Raw genomic sequence first — 25,342 nt, 5'->3', positions numbered from 1 at the left:
ACTAGCTAGCTATGGCATCTTGGGCACATCCCTTACACTTTCGGTACCTCAATTTCCCATCTGTAAATCAGAGGTAACCATTGGACCCATTCATCGTTGTGAGGATTCGAATGAGTTAATATACAAAAAGTACTCAGGACAGGGCTTAGTATCATATAAGTGTTAGCTGGTCTTAATATTAAGGAATGAAAGTGTTTAGCATATGATAAGGGCTTAATACATGGTAACTATTGTCATCATCATATGCTAGCAATAATATTCTTTTTTTTTTTTTTTTTGCTTAAGTGTGTAAAAAAGTTACCCTTCAAAGTTATACACAAAGCTTTGCCCTTCCCTGTGGGAGCGAGTTGGCTCATTTCTTTTGCAGGGATGTATGCATTCCAGGAAGATATGAGTCCCTCTTTGGAGCATTCTTGTTAGAATGGTTAGAACAATCTTCCTGGTCTTACGATGAAATTTGTACATTGCTCGGCATGCATTTATATCTATTAGTTACTTAGGTAAAAGGACTGTCACTAGACATTAGTGTTTTTGTCCTTTATGAATTAAAGTAACGATTAGTAATTTATCGTGTTTTCTTATTTCTTATTGCAGTTAGTTTCTTATTGGAAGAATCCTACTGCTCCCCAGAAAAGCTCTCTAATCCCAGGATATCAGCATAGAAGGAGTGGCGGATATGGGCAACCTTCTTTAGATGTGGCCATAGCTATAGCGCTGCTTGTTAATTAGATCAGCAGGAATAATCAATTTATGTAGCGAGAGAAGAACGATGGAGAGATCATTAGCTGCCCTCTGGGAGAGGACGGGAGAAGGAGGAGTAGGTTCACTTCGGCCCGTGGGCCTTTTTATTATGGGGTGGGCAGCACTCGGCTTCCACGGCTATGATGGGAAGGGATAAGACTGAGTTGCTCACACACTTGGCTCTTCAATGTCACCTTCTGATGGAGAGGAAGGGAGCCAGCATTCTCAGAGTCTGCTGACAGAGTTCTAAAATTGGGATTGGCACCAGGGGGTCAAGGAACGTCCTGATATTATATGCAAAACTGTGTATACATGTGGATTTTTCTGGGTGGAGGGATAAGTCCTTGGTATCTATCAGATTCTCAAATGGATCTCTAATCCCCAAAAGACTAGCGCTTCTAGTCTAACATGAGCCAGGAGATTCCTGTTACTGCCTCGCTCAATTGAGGGAGGGCAGAAGCAACTTTTGAGGTTGCGGTTCAGGAGAGCCACCTGGGCGATGGATAGTCCTATATCTGCAGGTTGGAAAGTGAGGAGGGTTTGGGGTTTCCAGGGCCAAAGGGAAGATGTATTTTACAGCCCTCTCTCTATGCATAAACCCGTCCTTCTTCTCAGGATCAACAGTTACCCTTTACCACCATCACTACGTCCCCTCACATCCTCATCCATCCCCACCAAACATTCCTACCAAACACCACCGCCCCCCTCAGCCTCGCATTGTCACAAATATAGTGCAATTAATTACAAGTCTCCTCCTCGAGGGCAGGAATCGTGTTTCAGGTATTTATACATCCCCAGCGCCTTACATGACATTTGATACCTAGTTAATGCTCAATAATTGTTTGTTGAAGTCAAATGAATTTAATTGGGTCGGCTAGCCTTGGAGGGTAGGGCAGGATTCATAACGTCCATAGTTTTTAAAAATAAAATTTTGGAGATTGTTTTGAGTTAATTTGTCTAATTGTGAAAAGCCAAGGGCAATTATCCTTGGATACTCCTAAAGAAGAAAGATGCGGTAATTTGCAAGGCATGAATTCTTCAAAGATTTTGTTCCTCAGCCACTATGAAGTACGAGTTAGAGTTAACAACTTAGAAAACTATGAAATGAACGGAACTGGTCTAATTTCAGTGCAGCAATTATAGCTCTTTTTGTGGATACACGAAAAACCCAAATGTGGTTACTATAGCAGTAAATTGGTCTCCAAGAAACTCTTTCATTTTCTCAAGAAAAAAAATTCTATAATAGAGCAACCAAATGATGAGAAAAATAATCCACAAAGAAACACAAATGAATCTGGAAACAAAAACTGATCTATTAGCAAATGCCTCAATGGGAGAGAAAAGAACAAAACAAGACTAACCACTTAGGCAAGGAAATGGGTGCCAATTTTTAAAGAGAGACTTTTACAGTGTTATTAAAATGATGAGTGTTTTTCCGACTTTCCTTCGTGGCTAAGGAAATGAGATATTTTATTAAATGGAAAGGGAATTCGTCTTGTGTAAGATATAGACATTAAAACACATATCGGCTGAGAAGCCCAATAAAAAAGAGATTATTTTACAAGACCTAAAGTTTTAGGTTAGTACACATGCGGCAGCCAGATGACTAAACTGATGGGAAGGCACAGGAAAATTTTCCAATGCATGAACTTTTTCATTAGTGAGAAATACAGTATTTCAAATTCCGGTTTAATGAGTTTGAAGGTATCGGCTGCACTAAGAAGCCCAACGCCCGCTGCCTTTCATCTCTGTGAATTCCACCGTGTCATTGAACTTAGATTTATTTGGATAAACTGAAGTCCCTTGTTACTTTGATAAAGATATATTTATTGCCCTGAGATTAAAAGGAGTAAGTTTTAGGATTTCTTGTTCACCATCTCAGTAGTACCCAGGGCCTATGTGTTTTTGTCACTAGCAAAATTCCTTCAAATCTGACAATGCCCCCAAGTGTTCAACGTGGGGGCCCCTCTGTCTGGAAGAGGTCCAACTCGAATAGATGTCACTATTCATAGTAGCCTAGGCAGTAAGCACCCTGAAGGCTGGGCTTTGCCTCATCTGGGGTATCGGGTGCCTAGCTCCATGTCCTGCATACAGTAGGTGCCTGAACATGTTTGATAAATAAGTGAATAAAATGAATGTTTTCTGAGGCTTGGATTCATTAGCTGGCATTCAAACTTACAGAGCTTAGAGCTGAAGGAGGGCTGGGAGGAAACCATCTACATAGCTAGTTTTCAAAGCGTGCTCTTCAGAGCCCACTCACTCACTAACGCATTGCCATTGAGCACCTCCTAGGAGTCAGGCAGTGTGCTAGGTCATGAGGACGTGGCAGGGGGCAACACAGACAAGGTCTCTTTTCTCGTGGAACTTAGGATCCAGATCACCTGATTCTATAGCATCAAGCTACACTCCTGTTTCAAACTGTGTCTTTGTCACATATCGGTGAGACATCGGCAAAGGGACACTCAGATCACCTTGTAAAGCGAGCTGCAAACAAGTGGGATCCCCGAGAACTTTCTAAGAGGAGGCACAATGTGATCTGCTACTGCCAGCCAGCACTTCCTCCTCTTCCTCTCCTTCCCCAGTCTACGGAAGAAGACTGCACAGGGTGGGAGAGAGAAGCGTGTAGTTGTCAGAAGGACTGCGATCTGGTGAGAGTGTACCTCCTCCTCTCTGTGATGAGGTCACACGGACATCTTGAAGAGTAGCTGGTCTTGCTGCTGCCTTGTCCAAGAGTTCTTGGCAGGAAAACTAGCGGCAAGAGGGGTGAAAGAGCCAGAGCCGGACCTCCCATGTACGGTACTGAGCCATGGGGTGGCTCCTCTGTGCTGCCTCCTTTCCTGCCACCAAAGAACTTGCACATGAACTTCAAAGGAGAGCCAGCATGTAGGGATCAGGGACAGGAAGGGAGTGGGCAGCCAATGCTAGTTAGAGGAGCAGCCCCAGTTCCCCAAGAGAGGACACAATGAGATCGCAGCTCTCTCTCTTCTGCCCACTCCCGACCTCCACACCAGAGGGGCCGGGCCTTGAGGAGGGCAAGAGTATTACAGACCTGGAGAGTTTCAGGATGTTTAAAAAGCATGTGTGTCTACCATTTTAACCCAGTGCAAACACCACAATTTCTTTATCAAGTATGTGGGAATCTTGCAGTAATCACAAACTCATTTTGAGAGAAATCCTCTGTGCATATTATTTGGGGTTTTAATCTAAATTTGACTTAAGCAAGGAAAATGTGATTGGTTACCTTAATCTCTCTTAAAGCAGAGACTGGCAGACTTTCTATGAAGGCCCAGATAGTAAATAGTCTTTGTGGGCCACAGGTCTTTGTTGCAAGTACTCAACTCTGCTATTTAGAGAGAAAGCATTCTTAGATAGTACAGTATGTAAATGACTAGGTGTGGCTATTTTCCAATAAAACTTTATTTATGGACTCTGAAATTTGAATTGAATATGATTTTCATGTGTCACAAAATATTCTTCTTTTATTTTTTCCAACCCTTTAAAAATGGTAAAAATCATCCTCAACTCATGGGCTGTCCACAAACAGGTGGCAGGGTGGATGTGGACCGCGAGCTGTCGTTTGCTATGCCCTCTTTTAACTGGTTCATTGAGCTCCATTACATACAAAATCCTATATAGGCTTTTGTATACAGAGATGCCATTTTCTTCCATAACTCATTAAACCAGAAGGAAAATATCTTTTTGGGAAAAAAATCATTCTAAATGCCCCTGGAAGGATTGCTAGGAATTGAGCACACTTTTAGATAGCTTTTTCTCCATCTCTGTCCTGCAGGAGGTAATTCAGTCCCAGCGAACCCAAACACAGATATTTTATTTCTTCTATCATCACCCAGGCACAGAAATCAATACTACTGATCACAGAAGTGTGTGCTTAGGGAAAACAAAATGATCGTGTGACCTAGCATCAGCCCAAACATGGCACTCCAGGATGCAAGCCTATATAAGGCTCAGAGCCGGCCTGGATGAAGCATGTTCCTGCTGATATCCACATGAATCTCAAGAGAGAAGTGCTTCCAAATGGTAACGTTGCAGTCCCCTCCCCAGGACTGTAAAACACAGAGTCACTCCTGATTCTTGCATTCCTGGTGAACAGGAAGATCGGAGGTGTTCCCAGGTCTTGCTCCTGATGCAGGGTAAATCTAACACGAGCCTTAGCGCCTGCTCCTTCGAGACTTGGACGGCCCATGAGGACAGGCACGACTTTGCCATCCAGCTGCAGAGGCTCCATACATTAGGCCTAGACTAGAGCAGAGTGACCAACTGTTCTGGCACTGTTTCCCAGGACAGAGGCCTTTCCATGCTAAAATTGGGACAGTTGGTCACCCTAAAAATGAACCCCCTCTATTTCTATTTCCCTGTCGTCTTCCCCTTCTCCCAGTTCTTCCAAGGATGCATGACCATCCAGTGCTTCTCTGTGAAGCAGAAGCTGCACTAGGCTTGGGAAAGAAACTTTGTGTGGAAAACCTCAGAAATACTCCACTTCATGCCCTTCCCAAGGTACAGATGTACCTTTTGTTACGAGAGAGCATAAATGTGAGAAGATCCCCTTCTCAGTGTAAAGGGTTCTGAGAGTGTTAGCTTCTGCTTCAACCTTGCCGGAAAAGATGGGTTTAAAAAAGACAAACATTGCACATCCATTATCCCTCAACACCCTCACAGCATGAGTGGGTCCATTCATATAACAGGCACAACTTTGTCTGGAAAACTTCTAAAGACCCCTTTTGCCCTAAATGCACTGTGGGAGTATAACTCCAGTGCACTTCTAAGGAATTCTTGGCCAATATTTTAACATCTCATAAAAGATATTTTCCGGTGTCCCATTAAGAATATAACATAACAAATTATTTACATCTATGATAAAACTAAACCAATCAACCAAGCACATTTTTAAACTGTCCTAGCTTCGACCTAATTAACATTTTGCCTCAGTAGATGATTTCAAATTTCAGTAATGAGTCACTCAGTCAAGTATGAAAAATCAGTGAACTGTATGTTTGTGTATCCATGGGATTATGTATCTAAAATTACTCATTACTTAAACTGAATTCAGGTATTGCATTTTGATCTCCTTGATTATGGAATATCAATTTGTTAGTAATTTGGGAAGGAAAAAAATGCAACCTTTGGATATAGCAATAGAAACAGGAGTCAGAAAATTTTCAGGCAGAAACATATGCACCCTGAATGTCAACATGGAGTGGGCAGTTAAGTGTTTTGTGATTATGGAGCATGTGTTTTTATATTAGAGGTCAGCGTCACCAGCATCTTCAAGGTGAATGTATGGGCTTGTGTGTCTGCCATCAACTGGCCCACAGGAAGCTCTTCCTCTGCCAGAGGAGGTCTCAGAGCTGTGCAGCAGCCTTCTCCGCAGGAGGGGGCACAGAAGAGTGAGTCACCCACCTGACCAGGTCTATGACCCGCTCCCTTGGTGCAGCGCTGACAGGCTCATCATTAATCATTACAATCTGATCCCCTGGGATCAGCTTGCCTTCTGAGGGTCCACCTGGAGAGAAACAAGAGTGAAGTGCAGGTGAGAAGACCATTGCTAATCCATTGGTAGCCTCCTCTCCCCGTCATGATTCACTAGGAGCAACGCGTGCTACCAGCAAAAACAAAACCCAACCACACCTGCATGTTCTCTACATCAGAGCTTCTCAACCTTGGCTGCACAGTAGAGAGAACTGGGGAGCTTTGGACCAGCCTGAGGCCCAGGCTACACCCTGGCCAATTAAATCAGAATCTTCGGAGGTAGGACTCAGGAATCAACATTTCTCTAAAACTCCCCAGGCAAGGTTGAGTCTCAGCAGCTCCGCAGCGCTGAGGCATTTCTCACAAGCTCCCAGGGGCTGCTGATGCTGCTGGTCAACTGACCACACTTTGAGTATGGAGGCCCCTAGAAGAAGGTATTTCCCCCACAGGTGGTCAATCAGTTGTGTCGATGCCCTGCAGCCAAAGCTGCAACAACCTGGGCACTCCTGGACATGAACAAAGTTGCATGTATTTTCTTGTTACAACCAGGGAGATGGCACCCTCTGGGGAATCTTATGGCAGGTCAATAAGAGGGTCTTAGGAAGGAATTATGGGATTTGGCCTTGTGTTATGTGCTTTGGGGGAGGGTTCAAGGAAGCGGGGGATTGCTCTCAGGAAGCGGGGGTAATTCTCTTGTGAGCATCTTAGTAATTCTTGTCTAAAGGTGGGGGAAAGAAGCAGGGCTAAAGCTGGACCTGGGACTAAAGTTGGGATTGATAAACTCCTATCACCTGAGAGAGGAGGGTGTTCGGTCAATTTTGTGGTTTGGACCGTGCTTGGATGTTTGTGTCTGTGCTCGCATATGATTACAGAGGACTCTTGTCTTTGTCCTGATCCATCACGGTCACAGACTGGCCTTGTCTGATATGGATGTTCGGTGAGATTGTTCATGGTCAACAGGAGAGCACCAGACCCAGCGGTGAGTGTCTGCCAGCTCCAGGATGTCAGGGGCTGCTTTTCTCTCTTTCAGCTGTTCTTCCAAGGAGGAGGTAGGGAGCTAATATTTGTCGAGCATCTAATATGCACCAGGCAATGGGCTAAATGCTTTGTCTAGTAACCTCAGTGAATACTGTAATCCCTTCCATAGAACGAGATAACTGAGGCTCACACAGGGTAAAGAACTGGCTGCAAGGCCAGGACTAGATCTCAGCTTAGGTCTGTGGGCTCCTCCAAGTTCAGAGAGGCCAACATCTCTTTTAAACTTGCTCCTAAAATTAAAAAACTGGTCACTGCCTGGTCTCTTGACACATAGAGCCACACTGTGTGAAGCACACATCTGTGTTAAATAAAACCTATAAACAAATACTTAAATTATCTGGATAATTATCTTTCAAATATTACCACTTTTATTTCGTAATTGAAATGAACACTTCACACCCAGAAAATGGAAATCAAAGTAATTCAGTTGTTCTTCACCCCCCCAGACACTTGGCATGTGTGTCACTCAAGCTGGAGCATAAACTTGTATCCTTTCTGGAGAGCAAGAGAGTGGGGAAACCTTAGCATGTCCCCATCTCTTGGTGATAATCTTCATTTCAAGATGTGGGAACTGAAATTCAGTGTTTGCACACATGAGGAATTCTGAAAAATCACTTGAGAGACTCTTGGTAACTATTGGATAATAATGCAATCACTCAAATTTGAACAAATGGTTGGAAATCAAATGCTGGTCAAATACAGACAAATTTTCAAAATAACTGTTTAGATGATGGATGTTACCTACTTTGACGAGAAAACCACTCGCACATTCACAGGACACACCCTTACATTTGACCTATGCCTTTTGATCAAATGGAAATATTCTTGTTTAATCAAGAATTCTGGAGGAAGCAACACACCATTCCTCCCAAATATGAAGCGGTGGCACACTTTAGAGAATTGTTACGTGCCCTTCACTCTGAAGGCTGGGTTGTCTAGGACAGAAGATATGCTCACACCACTGGAATCACTTGGGACTTCAGTAGAGTCATTTTATGAGGGACAGTGTATTTGACCAGCATTTTCACTCATACAAATGACTGGAAACAGTACTTTTGACCTCTGTTTTCGGATTTTTCTACTCTTCTCAAAATTGTCTAATGGTGGGTGTTAGAGTCTGAAGCTAAGGAGAGTTGAGGGCAAGGAAGGAAGCAGGTGAAGGAACAGGGAGGCAAACAAGAAACTGCAGAAGGAGACTTGGATCTCCAGCCACTCCAGGGAGGACACACACTGGAGAATCTCATAACCAGAGATGTTAAAATGTCCCAGCATTACGAACCAGCATGCCAAATGTGATCCCATTTAGGAAACAACATATAATACGTTATATAGGTGACACGTGACATATGCGTATGTACGCACAGACTTGTCTCCTATCCACACGCTCTCTATGGGTACATTAACAATGCTTAAGCTAGCTCTCGGTAGCAGGAGCTCAGCTGATTTGTTTTTTTAACCTTCTCCTCTACACTATTTACACTGTATTTTTTTTTTTACAAAGCATATGTATTATTTTATTATCATAAAAAGCAACAAACCTCTTTTATTTTGAGGATAAAATTCGCAATTGCGTCAAGCTCAACAATCCCACACACAGAACCAAAATATGATTGATAGCTAATGAAACAAAAAGCTCGGCAGACAGAGTAAGAAGTTGTGTGGGGAGGCAACAGCGGGAGGGAAAAGGAAACTTATTCTTCTCTCCACAAGTCTAAAGTGGCTGACTGTCTTTGCGTTGCTAGGCCTGGGGCATATTATGTCAAAATAATGAAAAATGAAATCAACTTAAAAAATCTATACTAGCTCACTAGTTGGCTTTCATTTCCCTTAAGTGATACACTCTAATGGCCAAATATTTTACAGTTTAATAATAATATTGATAATAATAAACATCTATGGAATAAGTGTCTAGCTGGCACTCTTCTAGAGTGTTTCCTTCTCTCCCCAGCCCTAGAAAGTAGATACTACTATGGTCCTCCTTATCCAGGTGATGTAGAGAAGTTACATCAAGCTGAGATGCAGGCGAGTTAACACAGAAGCAAACGCATCTACTGAGGGGCAGAAGCGGGATCAAACCCTGGCGGGCTGATGCCAGAGGCTGTGCTCCTGGGGGCAGCACATTACTACTGAACTCTGTCACTGGTTTGCAAAATCCTGGAGAGAAACGGCATAGAAGAGAAGATGCTTTTGTCTGAAGATAAAGCCAACACAAGTCCATTAAAATAAGCACATAAATACCTAAATAAGAGAAAGAACAATGTTTCTGGAAAGGCAAAGGCAGCCCACTTCAGACAGTTGCATCATGGTCCATTATATTCAGCCGCATTGATGGGGAACATCTGTATACTTTAGCGAGAATGCCTGAGGCAAAGTACATTAATTATCTGATCATATTGTAGAATTTAAGAGCTTTGCCGTGCACTGTTGTCAGCCAGCGCTTACTGTATGACAAACCACCCCAAAACCCGGTGGGGAGTCCAAAAATAATTTCTTCTCCTGCTTATGGGTCTTTAGGATGACCATAGAGTGGTTGATGTAGGCCAGGCTCAGCTGGGAAGTTCTGCTTCACACTGTAGACCAGGCCGTACTTAGCTCTAGGCTGCAGGCTGCCTGCCCCATGCGTTCATTTTACAGCTCAGGCAGAAGGGGTAGCAGCCACTTGAGGGAAATTCTTCTTATGGCCATGGCAGAAACCCAAGAAACAAGCTCATTGCACAAGTGTATTTGAAGCCTTTGCTTATGTCATCGTTGCTAATATGCCATTGGCCAAGTTGGTGACCTGGTCCAGCCCAACAGCAATGGGATAGGGAAACATATTCTGCCTCTAGTGGGAAGGGAGGGGAGTGCATCTTTGTAGAATAATCCGACCACCCAAATGACTAAATCCTACAGTAACTTCAACGCCACTTTCTGCTTTTTGTCACTAAGGAGTTCGTCCTGAGCTTAGGGAAATACAGTACAGTGCCCGCCTCTCCTTATTTGCATTCGTACATTAAGAAGGGGGTCATTTCCATGGTTACAAATGATGGATCAGTGTTTTCCCAAGTCAAGAGATACGGTGGATTTGCCAGTTTAAAACCTATTTTACAGAGCCATTTCTGTCCCTCTGGTGGTCTGACTCTATCCAGGTGTTGGAAAAACTCAACTAGCCTTCACAGCCTGAAACAGAACCGTATAAAACTCATGAAACTGAAAAGTCATCCTTCTGGCAGGGTATGTCGGATGGTCCCGGGAGACCGAGGAGTGGGGTTGGGTGCTTACCTGGTGTTACTGAGCGAACGACCACTGGCTTTTCACTCCCTGCCACGAAACCAAATCCCAGCACGGGGTCCCTCCTCATTTCCACCTTCCGAGGGGCCGGAGGGATGATTTGGCAGCTCTCCAACCGAGGGTCATCAAATGGGATTGCCTGTGTCATGTGACTGTGGGAAAAGCACACAGAAGAGAAACAAGGCATCAGTGCAGGTGTTCGGCAATGGCCCCACAATTGCATTCTCCCAAGTTTCAAAACCTTCTATTTTGTGTTTGGTGGAGTGGAAAAGATGTGAGGAGACCACAGTCCTGCTTCTAGCTTGGCCTCCTTGTTCCTTGAAAACTCTAGGCCCATTTCTGGTTTAGGCTTTTGCATTAGCTGTTCCCCCAACCTAGAATGCTTGTCCTGCAGATGTGCATATGGCTCACCCTCTCAAGTCTTTGTTCAAACATGACCTGCTTTTTTTTTTTTTTTTTTTTGCTGAGGAAGATTTGCTCTGAGCTAACATCTGTTGCCAACCTTCCTCTTTTTGTATGTGAGCTGTCACCACAGCATGGCCACTGACGAGTAGTATAGGTCCGTGCCCAGGAACCAAACCCGGGCTGCCAAAGTGGAGCGCACCAAACTTAACCATTAGGCCACTGGGGCTAGCCCAATGTGACCTTCTTAAAGAGGCCTACCCAGACCACACACTTTAACATTGCAACCCTGATCCCCCATACCCAGATCACTTTATCCTCTCTTATTTCTCTTTTTTTTCCCATACCACTGATCACTTGCTAACATGCTGTGGAGTATACCTATTCTATTTGTTTTGCTTTCCACACTCGAATGTAAGCTCCAAGAGGGCAAGGAACGTCGTTTCATCCACTGATTTAGCCCAGATACCTAGAACAGTGCCTGGCACATAGTGGATTCTCAATAAATCACTGAATTAATAGGTAAAGACAAAGATATTTCTTTGTGGAAAACGATCCAATTATAACTGATATGCTGAGAAAGAGCCTCAGAGGGTTATGGGCATTTAGTAAGGAATGTCTACGGCTTCTGGCCCCAGTGAAATTGAAGTGATGGGGATCATTTTGGCGGCAATAGGTTATCCTGGTGTCAAATACATTCCCCCTTTCCAAAGAAGTTGAGAAATTAACTCTTGGCATTTATTTTCTGGAAAGATTTTCAAATGATTTAAATGAATCTTTTTGCTAACACCTAAACTTCAGAAGTCTTATCAATAATCCAAACTTGAAATGTGTACAGCATTCAGAAATTTTCAAAATGCTTCCACATATATTTGTTTTTGTTTTTTTTTTTTTTTAAGATTTTATTTTTTCCTTTTTCTCCCCAAAGCCCCCCGGTACATAGTTGTGTATTCTTCATTGTGGGTTCCTCTAGTTGTGGCATGTGGGACGCTGCCTCAGCGTGGTCTGACGAGCAGTGCCATGTCCGCGCCCAGGATTCGAACCGACGAAACACTGGGCCGCCTGCAGCGGAGCGCGCAAACTTAACCACTCGGCCACGGGGCCAGCCCCCTTCCACATATATTTGATCCACAAAACAACCTTGAGAATGTGGGAGAAGAGCAGATATTACTGTCTGCTTTTTCCCAATGAGGAAACTGAGATCAAAACAGCAGCTTATTGTTGCTCGTGGCCCACGGCTGGTACGCCAGAGCGTTGGGTAGGACACCAACTCCCATGATGCTTAGTGAAGCCTTCACATGCCCATTATCCAAGATAATGGGGAAGAGTTATTAGTTTGAACACTAAGAATCTCCTTAAAGTAATATAAGCAAGATTATTTCAATGACACGGGCTTAATTCAATTTTTTGTCTCTCTAATCTTCTTCAATAAGTAAAAATAGATCATTTTTAAATACCTTGAAAGATGCTACTCTAGATGCCATCTGGACAACATATTGTTCAAATGTAATAAAGAAAGACGGAGAGAAGGAGGAATCCTGTTGTCCTTCTGTGTAATTAATAGGAGTTAAGAAAAATCAATGAAAACTCTCCAGGATCTGTCCTTTACGCATATATCACGGACTAGGAAAATAAAAGTTTAAAATCCCTTTGAAACAGAAAGGAAATGTCTTTTCGATTTAGCGGCTTGTGATCTGGAACACCAAAGAAGTGTCAGTTGAGAACTAACATGTTGTGCGCTCCGTGCTGACACTCATCTGTCATCTTCTTTCATCTTCAGAACCCCCTATGATGGAGGCAGTTTGACCCACCACCTCCTCTTTGCAAATGCCGAGACAGGAAGAAGAACTGGGCCAAGGTCACACTCCTCTCAGGTGTAAGCCAGGTGCTAGTCACACTGGGTCTTCTGATTCGAAGTGTCATGTGCTCGACCAGCTACACAATTTGCAAGGAGAGTGCAAAATGAAAATGCGGGGCCCCGTGGTTCAAACACGATTAAGAACTTCAAGACAGCAGAACATGAAACCCAGCCCAGGGCCCTGTGTCACTACATGGGTCACACACCATAAAGCGGGCCCTGGTAGCCTGCTATCCCTAACGTCCCACCACCATTCTAGAAATGTCCAGGCTCTGAGTGGTGCTGTTATAGGGTCAAAGGGGAAGGGCTGTCTTATGTGAAAGTGCCGGTGTGTGTCTGGACCCAGAGATTAGACGTGGCTATCATGGTGGGACACACACTTGGGATGAAGGGAGGTGGGCCAACCTCAGGTGGGCAGAAGGTCACAAACAGAGGCCTGGCAGTCAGTCCAAAGGACAAAATTCAAGACCCTGGTTACACCAGGAAAACCGATGCAGGGTGAGCCCCAGTGTCCAGGGCATAAGCCTCACACAGGGCCCTGGGCTGCGAGGGACTGTGACACAGGGAACAGGCAGGGAAGTCAGGGCTGGGAACCAGGACACCAGGAGGACCTCTGATGCTCCTACAGCGGGCCCCACTAGGCAAGATCTTGACCCTCTAATACTGATCCCTCACAGGCCTGAAACAGGCATGGCTGCGTGTACCCGAGGGGGGAATGGGGCCACCTGGGTGTGATGGACACTGTTCTGTTCTCTTGCCTCCTCCATAAGAGAGCTCCATCTCAGAGCATGCTGTTCTCGAGCTGCCTTTGGAGATGAGCCTCTCCTTTTATTCCCAGATGGAACAAAGGAAAAAGGGAGGGGAAATCCACCTTTTTAGCACCTGCCCCTGAGCTCTGAGTTTGCACCCTAATCCAGAGAAGACATATTCTAAATGAGGAAGGCTGTAGAAATGAAGTGACTTGCTAATAGTCACACGGGTTGCAGAACAGGAAATGGACCTGGAGTTGGCATAACTCTCAGTTCCAAGCGTAGAGAGGGTCTGGGAAAGACTTTTCCCCCTGCTGCCGCCGGTTCTGAGAAAAGCTTCCGGCAGTAGGTCCCAAACTTCGCTGCACATTAGAATCACCTGGGGAGATTGCAAAGTCCTGATGCCCAGGTTTCACCCCAGACCAAGCACATCAGAATATCTGGGGGTGCAAGCCAGGATCAATTTTTAACAAGATTCCCCAGGTGATTCCAAAGTGCAGCAACGTTTGGGGACCCTTACCTGCCCAGAGAAGGGTGGGTTCTAGTATGCCTTTGAGATGATAGGAAAAGGGGACACAAATGATGTCCCTGACTACCTCCTCTAGCATCCATTGCAAATGTAACTTAAAATATTGAAAGTATCTTTACTTGATTATCCTCTTTCCACTACATGATAGTCTCCAATTTTTAATTCATCATTCATTCAATGACTATTCTATTATTGTTTGATTAATACTTGACATTTATTAAACACTAATTTCATGCGAAGCATTTTTTGAAATGCTTTCCATATGTTAGTTCATTTAATTCTCCAAAACAACTCCATAATGAATTCATTTATTAATTTAGTCAACAAATATTTATTGAACGCCCACCGGCGTCTCAGTTCTGGGGATATAATAGGAACAAAAGCAGAATAAAAAAATAAAATGTTCACTCTAGTGTTCAGAGACAAACTAATAAATTAGTAAAATTTACAGCATATCAGGTTATTATAAGCACTAAGGGGAAAATAATGCAGGGAGGAAAGATAGAGTGCTGCTGGGTGAGGTGCTGCAGTGCAATATCAGGCTTGAGGAAACGTCTGGAGAGGAGCATTTCGAGCACAGGGACCAGCAAGTGCAAAGGTCCTGAGGTATGACATGCCTGCTGAGAGTGTGCCTAAGGGGCAGCCTGGAGGCAGGGGGGCGAGGAAGACGGAGGCAGTGAAGGGAGTGGAAAAGAAGTGATGGGGGGGTCAGAGACCACATAGGCTCTCGGAAGGGCTTTGTGTTTTGTTCTGCGTGAAACAGGAAGCCATTGGAAGGTTCTGAGTGGACAAGTCATGTGACAGCAGCAGTACAGAGAACAGAAGGAGGGGGCCCTGGGAGGAGCAAGGAAAGCCATTCAGGGCCCATTACATCAACTCTGACAAAAATATCACGGTGGTTTGGACCAGGGTGAGGGTGGCAGAGATGGCAAGAAATTGCTGTTTTTTTTTTTTTTTTTAACATATTTGGAGGCCACCCCACAGAGCAGGGGTGGGACTTCTACTCTGGAACCTTCTTCCTGCACACACCCGCTGTTCCCAGTGAGGACGAACCTATGAGCTTGTTGTCTAATGCAAGTCCTGTGTCCTCATGCATCCAAACCACAGGAGACATGTTCTCTTCAAGGAACTAACACTTTCCGGTTTGCCCAAGAAACAGACAAATGCCCGGATAGAGGGTGAACGTGAGGACTGATATGGTAGTCTGGGGTGAGACTTTGGAGCCAGAATGTCTGGATTCCAGTTCTGGCCCCACTACTTCCTAGCAGTGTGACCTGTACATATTACTTCATCACTCTGTGCCTCAGTTTCCTCATCTGAAAAATGGTGGTAATAATCACAACAATCTCACAAGATAATTGTGAAAATTAAATGAATGAATACATGGAAGCACTTGGCAGAATGTCTGGCACGTAGTAAGCACTCAAAAAGCATTACCTGTTATTTTCATCTCTTGAGCTCAATGAGCAGGAAGGAATAGGTTTCAGACATTATGAACTCATTCAATCTTAAAATATGAAAAAAAACTCAATAACATTTCAAACATCTATGGCCCAACTCTCAGTGAAATGCCTCACAAATCCCAGGTAAGCTCAGAGGCCTTCAATTCAAAAAATCGTATCAAATGCAATCACACAGTAAACACAAATAGAGATTGATATACACGAGGCAATACTGTACCAGAATACCGAAGAACAAAAGAAGGAAGAATAAAATCCAGGCTCTCTAGCGACTCAGTCACTGTCAGCAAGTTTTCCTCAGTTGAGTTTCGAGACCCCCTAAGTGACGGCTGAGTCCAGGGCTGGGGAGTGAGCCTGAGTCATGGGGAAAACGAGAAGCACTAATTATGTTCTAAGGGGTGGAGAGAGGAGCAGGCTCTTCCATCTCAGATGCCGCCATCCTGGTCAACGGAGAAGCTGACGTTGGTCCATATCACTTCATTGGCATCATCACTTTCTTGCTCAATAGGTTGTATTTTCAGAATAAATTATCTAAAAATAATCACCCTCTGTCTCTTTTCCAGTGAGAATGGCTCCACACTAAAATGTTCCCCTGTGAAACATCATTTTGTTCTTTGTATTAAGGCAAGCACTTTTTGGCTCTCTCCTTGCATTATTTCTTAAAAGGATGCTTGAGTCCTTTTATAATGAGCTGAAAAAGCAACATCTTTTTACCTGCTGAACATGCTTCAGTGAATTCTGATGCTGAGACTAGAAGAATACAACTGATGAGCTACACAAACCACCGACCCCTGCCCCCAACCTTCTCCAACAGACACACACAGATAGGCCAGGAATCTATGACCTGAAAATCCAGGGTATATTAATTGAGACGGAAAATGTGTCCATCAGGATTGAATGAGCAATCTTCTTGTTTCTGACAGATTCATTTCAAAAGGAAAGATGGTAATCCTGCTGCCTAACTCCCCATAACAAAAGGAAAGAACTTTCCTTGAACTCTTGGAGCCTTTCTTCCTCGGCAAAAATAAAAGACTGATACATCCAACGTATCACAAAGAATTACTTGGACTAGTCGAAAGCGCCCTGTAAGAAAACCTAAAGTAATTCCAGTTTTCCCTGCACTCATTACAGCCAGCGAGATCCTTTTTTGGAATATGTGCTGAGTGGAAAGATTCTGGAAGGGAGAATCAAATTTAGAACCCATTACCTTCGGTGTGGAGTTAAAGAATCTAGGAAGATGGTGGCAGGTGGGACACCTAGGTAGTTAAGACCAGAATGAAGAGGAGTATAAATGAACATACACTCTGGAGCGTCTGAGTCCTGCTGGAGAAGGTCATTGGTGGTGCTACCTTTCAGGGATGGCCAGCTGTGATTACATGAGAGCATCAAGGATCAATAGATTATATTCTTCTCTTGTAGCCCTAGTCTACGTGGTAGACTGAATTATTCTTCATTTGTTTCCCTGGACATGATTCACCACTGGATGCCACATTGCTTTTCAGTGCCTTCCCACTGTACACAGTACATGTTTCTCCACCCCTTGACTCTGCTAACATCTCACTCATTGCCCAAAGCATGTCACACACCTGAGCCCAGATGTGACAAGGAAAAAACACTTGTGTAGCTGAGCATGTGCTCTTTCTTCTCTATCAGCACCATGAGAAGACATTCTCAAGTAGCTGCTGCCCCTTCAGCTTGGGCTCCAGAATGGACACATGTGGAACAGACCAGAGCCAGCACCTCAGTGAGGAGCCAAGTGTAGCAGAGCTGCCCACGCCCCCAGCCTGGGTCAGCCAGCTGAATGAGGGATAATGAGGAATGATTGTTTTACGACACTGAATTTTGGGGATGTTTGTTATGCACCAAAAGCTCACTCATACGATCTGTAAATAGTGCTTTCAGTATTATTTAAAAACCCTTAAATTTCATGTCCCAAAAGGATTCTCTCCAGCAACCTTATTCCCAACACCATTTATGACTAAATATGTTATATTGGACAAATACCAAAGACATTTCCAAAGGAAACTTCTCCTCTCATTATCCCTGTTGACATGGCATTCACAAGAAACCCACGGTCTATCCTTCACGGCTTGCTCACATCTCTGACTGGACTTGGGTGGTGGTTACTTCCAAAGCAAGGTCAACAATTCATAATCCCTACTGTGCCCTGTGAGGGGGCCTAATAAGAACAGCCCTGAGCAAAAGTGCTAAGCTAGGCAAAGGAGAGTTCCCCAGAACAAGAACGTAAGTGGGCAGGAAAAAGGAGACAGCATACGGTATAGATTGTTAAAGTTGATAAGTTACAACTGACAGAGGTCATGAGGCAGATTCGACTAAATGGTAGGTTTCCAGCAAGTCAAAATTATGATGATGTGGGCGGCAAAGCAACATATTGAAAACAATGTTGCCTTGTTCTCACTGAGTTTTTCCCTCTCTCAGGTCAAATAAGGGAGATAGGTCTTTTGGAGTCCCTTGCTTTGGGGAGCTGCGTTTACCAGGGCCCCGAGCAAAAGCTGACTGCAGATAACCCTCTCTCTTGACTTTTGTTTCCTGAAATTCAGAGCAACTTGGCTTAGGAGGCAAACAGTAGAAGACTTCCGTGAGGTGGCAGAAATTTCAGGAGCGAGAGCTTGGTGGTATGTCTCGCAAGGCACCAAGATCCACAGACTGAGCCTAAAGAAATGGCAGTCAGTGAACTTCAGGGGACCACACAGGCTGGGACTGGGGTATTTTAGGAGCAGGTAATATGGAGTGAAGACTATACTCTGCACATGATTCCCAGGACTTCTGAATATTCAACACAGTTATATTTGAATTGCCATCCAGCAGGAATGTAATATGACAATACTCACACACAAGTTTAGGGGTAAGATTTATATGTGCTATGTGAGAAAACAGAAACTATGAGTAAACAGAATTTTGGAGGGAAAGGAGAGTTGGAAAGGAAGTGACTAAATTGGAGAGAAACCACACTGTGGCGTGACATCATGCTAGGAGATTCAGAAACTCCTGTTAATAAGGATTCTAAAGCTTCCCTGTTATCTGGAACTATCTTCTAGTTCTACTTCCCATGAGGCTAGGAGGCTCAGCCATGCTACAGTTCCATTCTCACATGTCCCTGCGATTCCATCTCTCTTATGATATACGTATTTGTATATTCAGCTCGCATTTTTTTCAGCATATCTGGGCAAGCCTCTGTCCTATAGGATCAAAAGAGCCTAGCCAAATCCCACCACTGGAGATGTGTTAAATTTAATATAAACATAAATAACTGCACATAATGTGTTTCCAGCTCACATAACAGTCTCACGCTTTTTGCCTCCATGAATATGGATATTGTGGGATCAGAAGAACTCAACCTTCACTAATCAATTCCACAGGCCACTGTCAGTCAATTCCCATAACACGTCAGGAGCATTTATGGATTTAGAACTGTTTAGTCAAGCTTGGAGACTTACATAGTACTTGAAAAGCTGAGAGAATCCAGAATGCTTAAACTTAGAAATCACAAAATGTTTGAAGGAATCTTGATGGGGGCATTTTAGGAAGGTTTGAAATAAATGGGGCTTCTCCTTAATAGGCAGACTAAATATCAAAATTTCAGTTCTTTTCAAATTAATTTGTAGATTTAATGCCATCCAATAAAGACATCTCAATGGTCCTTTTTAAAGAATTCAACAAACAGAATTCTAAATTTTATGTAATAATCTAAAAGAACACAATGAACAAAAAAACTACTCTGGTAGTTTAGCCCTACAAGATACCAGAACCCATTCTAAAATGGCGATTCTTAGGATGCTGTGATGCTGGCACAAATATAGAAAAGTATAAAACAATGGCGTAGCAGCTTTGACTAGAACAAAACGAGGGTCCCAGGGTAAATCTAGAGATGGCTACCCTCTTGAAAGAATTCCATGCAAACTATGGCACCAAAGAAACCGAAGTGCTTTAGCATGTCAACAACGTGGTTGCTTTGAAACAAAACTGTTAAAGTACAATAGAGTGGCGATGAAAATCGTTTGTCTGCGCAGGGGTTGTTGGCTACCTGATTACAATGACCTAAACGAGTTGGCCCTTCAGAGTAAAGGAGATAGTATAATAATGAGTGAGAGAGCAATTTATTTTTTAAAAGAAACTTGGATTGTGGTAAGAATGAGGGAAGCAGATGTTTGGAAATGATTCTACTGTTACATGCTTGTTTTATTGAAAATTATGCAAATATGTATCTATAAAAACAGCAGCCTTTGAAAACTTGGAAATGAATTTTTCTAACCTGTTTAAAAATCCTCCAAAATGAAGCATTTCAGTGGCTTGTGAACTCATTTGTTAAATATAATAAAATGCAACATCTTCCATTTGGTTTGTGGGAACAATTGAGGGACATTAAGGAATATGGAAACTTTCCAGCTCAATTTCAACAAAATCCCTTGCATAGATGGGATGGAAAAATAGTATTTCATGATCTAGTGAGCAAGCTGGTGAAACACTGTCCATGTGCCTCTTCATATGTTTCTGTGGTTCCTTTTTTTCTCCAACGACAACGATTAAAACCAAGTAAAGGAATAAGCTGAACTTGCAATCAGACCTTCAAAATTTTATTCAATGAAGTGGGAAACCAATATGCTCAAAAATAAATAAGCATCCTCAATCACATTGCTGTCATTTAAAATGTTAAATAATTTTTAATGCAGCCGTGATAAAATGTTTGCAACTGATTAAAAGGTATATTTCACCTTCATTTAATCTCTTTCTCTGCTTTTTCTCCCCAAATCCCCCCAGTACATAATTGTATATTTTAGTTGTGAGTCCTTCTAGTTGTGGTACGTGGGACACCACCTCAACATTGCCTAATGAGCGGTGCCATGTCCGCGCCCAGGATACCAACCAGCGAAACCCTAGGACACCACCGAAGCAGATCACACGAACTTAACCACTCAGCCACAGGGCCGGCCCCCATTTCATCTTATTTTAATATCTTATTTATATTACAAAGCTCACCATAGCTCTTGAAAAGTTCAGCTCTCACATTCAGAAATATTCAGTGGCATTTTTAGAAACCTAAAAATGCAGTTAGAGTGCTGATGGGAAATGGTGCATTTCCATCCTGCTTGTCTAATCCTACCCCAGCAAGTGAGGTGAAACAGAGTGGCCCCAGGTTTGAGTGACTATAGGACAGACAAATTGATGGTTCTGACATGTGCTCTTGCTTTGGGCTCCAATAGATTGAACCCTTTAGGGGATGGAAATCCAACTACCCCAAATCTTTCTAAGCTATCAATGACATCTGTTGCTTACAGAGCATGAAGTGTTGCATGGCTGGGCAGACTTTCTTCTTGATGGATTACCCTTTTTTTTGTACCTGCAGGAAAAAATATTTTTGAACAAAAGACTTGATAACAATGAGACTTTCTCAAACATGTTAAAATCATAACTTTAGGTCTGAGAGTCTGTCTCTGTGGTAGATCAGAAATAGTCACCCCAAAATGTGTGTCTTTGGCTTGATTATTTTTAAGGACAAAACACTCAGAAAGAAAGTGTGACTTTTCCCCTAACTGCCTAAAAGAATTTGAGATAGAAGGGCTGTCCCAGGAAGGAACTATCACCATAGATAACTCTAGGCGTGGCAGACAGAAAGGTACCTGGCAAGGCCTTAGTTAGATGGCTCAGCAAACATTTGTTTCCCAAACATCTGCCTTTCCACCTCCATGTAAATTACCTCCCTCCCCTTTGAAGTTTCCAAACCACTACCCCCAACATCCTCCTTTGTCTTTAACAAAAGATGGTATTTAAGGTGGTGGCTTCAGCCATTTTGGCGAGTTACTCAGTTTTCCTGGGTTCCTCCCATGTATATACATTATTAAACTTTGATTTTCTCCTGTTATTCTGTCTCGTGTCAATTTAATTCTTAGACCAGCCAGAACCCAGAGGGTAGAGGAAGAGTTCTTCTTTCCCTGCATCTCCATCAAATTGTATTCTATCCAGATTTTAGGGCAGTACTTGGGTACTTGGCAGGGGGTGGGGGCTGGTTTGAAGACATAAGAGGTCCCCTCCCCATCCAGAGACTCTGTTGTATATCCCTGTGATCTACACATACTCTTTGAAAATTTATATTCTACTTTTATACTTGGAAAGTGAAAACATTGCATGGTTTTAGTAAATTCAAACTATAAGAGTGTATGTTACAGAAACCCTGATCTAAGACAATATTGAAAAACATGATTTTTATAAGAGAGATATTCTTGGACAGACGATTAGCCACACTTTGTAAATTTCATAATTTTATAATATTTACACGCAGATTTCAAAAAGTGATTAAGTGGTGAGGGCTCACTTTGATGACTAAAAACTTCTGATTGAAGTTAAAAGGGGCTAGTAAGGAAATCACAGAATCAAAGTTTTGAGCTAACAGTTTTGTTGTAATCAAGAACTTGCGATCTCTTAACCTTTTCTGTATTAAAATAATTATTCTTGGGGCCGGCCCTGTGGCTGAGTGGTTAAGTTCACACCATCCGCTTCGGCAGCCCAGGGTTTTGCCGGTTCGGATCCTGGGCACGAACATGGGACCACTCATCAAGCCATGCTGAGGTGGCATCCCACATGCCACAACTAGAAGGACCCACAACTAAAAATATACAACTATGTACTGGGGGGCACTTTGGGGAGGAAAAGGAAAAATAAAACCTTTTAAAAAAAATTATTGTTTGTTCCTACCTAGAGAATTCAGTTTCCTTAGTCATAAAACTCCATTACTGCCCAAGGTTCCACATCTTTTCTGTTTGGGGTTTTCTTTGTTTTCTTGTATTTTTCCTGTTCTAAGCCCTGTACACGTGAACTGAACCTCACTACCCCCAGCCCCCAGGTCTGTGCCTGGCCCCCTTTCTGCCTGCACAGTGCCCTGGGAGCTTCGATTCTATGGGCAGCATCACGTGGACCCCTTGCCCTCTTGCCTTCAACCAACAGAAGTTGCTGGTAGGGTATTTATTTCTCCTGCCCCCCCTTGCTTTGATGCCGTTCTGAGGTGCCTTTACCCACTCTGATTACTGCTCTTGTCAGCACTTCTTCTTGGCTTCAAGGCTCACCGTGCTTCATACTAGACCTCTTGAGGCCCAGTGGTGCTATTGGGTCCCAGCTGTTGCTAGTTCCTGGGTTCGTGAGTGGGACTCAGGGATTTCCTAATCTATGCCCACATCCACCCATTTCCCACCAGGACTCTGAATCCTGCACCACGCCTCTCTTGCAGGGAACAACTTTGTTAAGTCCCATGAAACACACCCTGCCCCTTGGATGACACTGAAGGGGAGTCTCCTCATTCTGGCTTCCAGTGAAAAATGTAATTCTAGCTTTTTTCTGACTCTTCGCCAAGAGCAACGAACATTTTGGCCTGAGATCAATTTTCTAATATTTATTTATAATATATCAACTATACTTATATATACCAATGGTTCTCAAAAAACAAACAAAAAACCCCAAAATAAACACCTATTAAATAAACATTTCCTTCTAAATGAAACACATTTTTCACATATAAACCATTAAATACAATGAAGACTTTGGGTTCGTATGTTGACCACTGTGGAATCCATTTCTATTTGCCTACTTTAAATGAAATGCGATCTCTTTTTATCTTAACTGAGGCATTTTCTCTTTGTTTGTCTCTGCCAAAGAATTCTCAGTAAACTTTTATCTTCAGTCAAAATTACCCACAGAGCAAATGAAACAGACACACAGTAAAATTTACAAGAGAGAGAACATCACTGAAGTGGAGGGCTAGATAAGACTGTGGCTAATGCTTTCATGTCTTAGAAGAGTTGACATGCTCATTTGAAGATTTTTGTCTACCATTTTCTTTCAAGTTGGCAGAAATTGACTTTTCAGATTCAATCACAATCAGCCTCTTTTGTTATTTATGGTGAATCAAATTTATCTACCATTTATTCAACAGCTATTTAATAGAAGATTTCTATGTGTCTGGTGCCCCGGAAATGGCTGTGATTCAGACCAACAAGCTTATATTCTAGTACAGGAATCAGCAAACTATAGCCCACGGGCCAAATCTGACCTCCATCTGCTTTTGCAGATAAACTTTTATTGCAACACAGCCAAGCCCATTTATTTATGCATTGTAGCTGCTTTCATGTTACAATGACAGAGTTCAGCAGTTGTGACAGAGACTGTCTGTCCCACAAAGCCTAAAATATTTATGATCTGGTCCTTTACAGAAAAAAGTTTACCAACCTCTCTTCTACTGGAAGGAATAAGACAACAAAAATCGAATAAACACAAACTATACCACATCCTGTAGGGGGTGATGGTTTTTATGAAGAAAAATATAGCAGGGTAGAGAGTGAAAGAAAGAGGTAGAGGAGTGGAGTAGAGGTCTCTCTAAAGAGGTTACCTTTGAGACCTGAATGGAGAGATTGTGCTAGGAGGATATCCAGGGGAAAAATATCCCAGGTAGAGGGAACAAATGTATAACGGCCTTGAGAAAACAGTCTCCAGGCCATTGTTTTACTCATGCATTCATTACTTTATTCAAGAAAGTTTCAGTAAGTGTCCATTTATTGTGAAGCTCTCCTTGGTTCTGTTTCCTCAAAGAAATTCCAATTCAGTAGTGGGAGGCAGAGATATAAACATATGACGATGATAGCTTGCTAGAGGCAAGTGTGATGAAAGTATATACCCCATAGGATGAGGGATCAAACCCATGGGGGTGGTCAATCTAAACTAAGGGCAGTGAATGGGGACAAGGAAAGACTTCACAGAGAAGATGCCCATGAGATGAGTCTGGAGATGTGAGGCAGTAACTATCATGCAGATAAGGAAGGAAGGACATTCCAATCCAAGGGAATAGCAAGCAGAGACATAAAAGAAACTGGTGTTCAGGACAGCTATAAGTATTGCTTGTTGGGTAGTGGGGCAGTGTTTAGGAGAGGGAGCAGTATGGTGGAGAAGTGAGGTTGGAGAGGAAAACTACAAGTCATGTTAGAATGCTGTCCAATATCAGCCATATGCCCTTTATGTAAGCAAGAGCACGTCCTCCCTGGAAAGGTCAGAGGCTCCAAAATCTATCACTTGATTAGGATCTGGTGTGCAACGGGTTGAGGAAATAAAAAATCCTGAAATTCTCTCTCCATATTCTAGGAGACAAAAGTGGAATATCTTAGAAAATAAGATTAACATAGCTCTTAAATAAAGTTGAATGCACATGTTATTAATTTTATTTATGAATCATGGCATTATTTATTTTGAGGGTTACAGTTCAAAGGACCATAGGTTTTAAACAGAACCCAGACTGATATATTTTTCCAGTCATGCTTTCAACTTTAGCAAATGAGATGCAATAAATCAAGGATCTATTAGGGCTTGTATAAACTAACGTTCAAAATAGGCTCCACTAATTCATGATCAAATTTATCCTTTAAAGATTCAGTTCTATTTGTCAATATCACTACTGAAAAGCATTTCAACAATTAGTCTTTTATCAACAGTCAGTTCATCTACCCAGAGAGAATTTTGTCATTGTTAAAGACGATGAATTTAGCGCCTGTGAAATGCTTATTGACTGTGCCTTGTGAATCTAATTGTAGGATCTAAAAGGGCAAAATATTTGTCAGTTTCCCTAAAGCTACAAAATCCCTACAGCTAAGCTGGTAATCAATTATATTAAATGAGTTCAGTTCAATGTGTTTAAGAGATGACTTTTATGTTAAAGACACTCTAATGTGTCACAGGCAATAATAATCAAGTCACATCCTTGGATTGATTGAGATGCTGACAGAGCTGGTAGCTCTCAACCTCAATTCACACT

General features: G+C 42.8%; 1 protein-coding gene across 8 annotated transcripts in view; it reads right to left on the bottom strand.

The window, feature by feature from the left end:
* The window catches only part of FRMPD4 (FERM and PDZ domain containing 4), a 798,322-nt gene that overhangs the window by 79,425 nt on the left and 693,555 nt on the right, over positions 1 to 25,342 (bottom strand). For all 8 annotated transcript variants that reach the window (XM_070257124.1, XM_070257121.1, XM_070257123.1 and 5 more), the window contains 2 exons: positions 10,528 to 10,688; positions 6,160 to 6,262 (listed from right to left, as the gene is read on the bottom strand). In XM_070257124.1, coding sequence (XP_070113225.1) covers positions 6,160 to 6,262; positions 10,528 to 10,688 — 264 coding nt within the window. The remainder of the gene's footprint in view (positions 1 to 6,159; positions 6,263 to 10,527; positions 10,689 to 25,342) is intronic.

The sequence above is a fragment of the Equus caballus genome, chromosome X, assembly GCF_041296265.1.
Source record: "Equus caballus isolate H_3958 breed thoroughbred chromosome X, TB-T2T, whole genome shotgun sequence".
Taxonomy (NCBI): domain Eukaryota; kingdom Metazoa; phylum Chordata; class Mammalia; order Perissodactyla; family Equidae; genus Equus; species Equus caballus.
The sequence above is the reverse complement of the archived record's forward strand: the minus strand, read 5'-3'. Positions and strand labels throughout refer to the sequence as shown.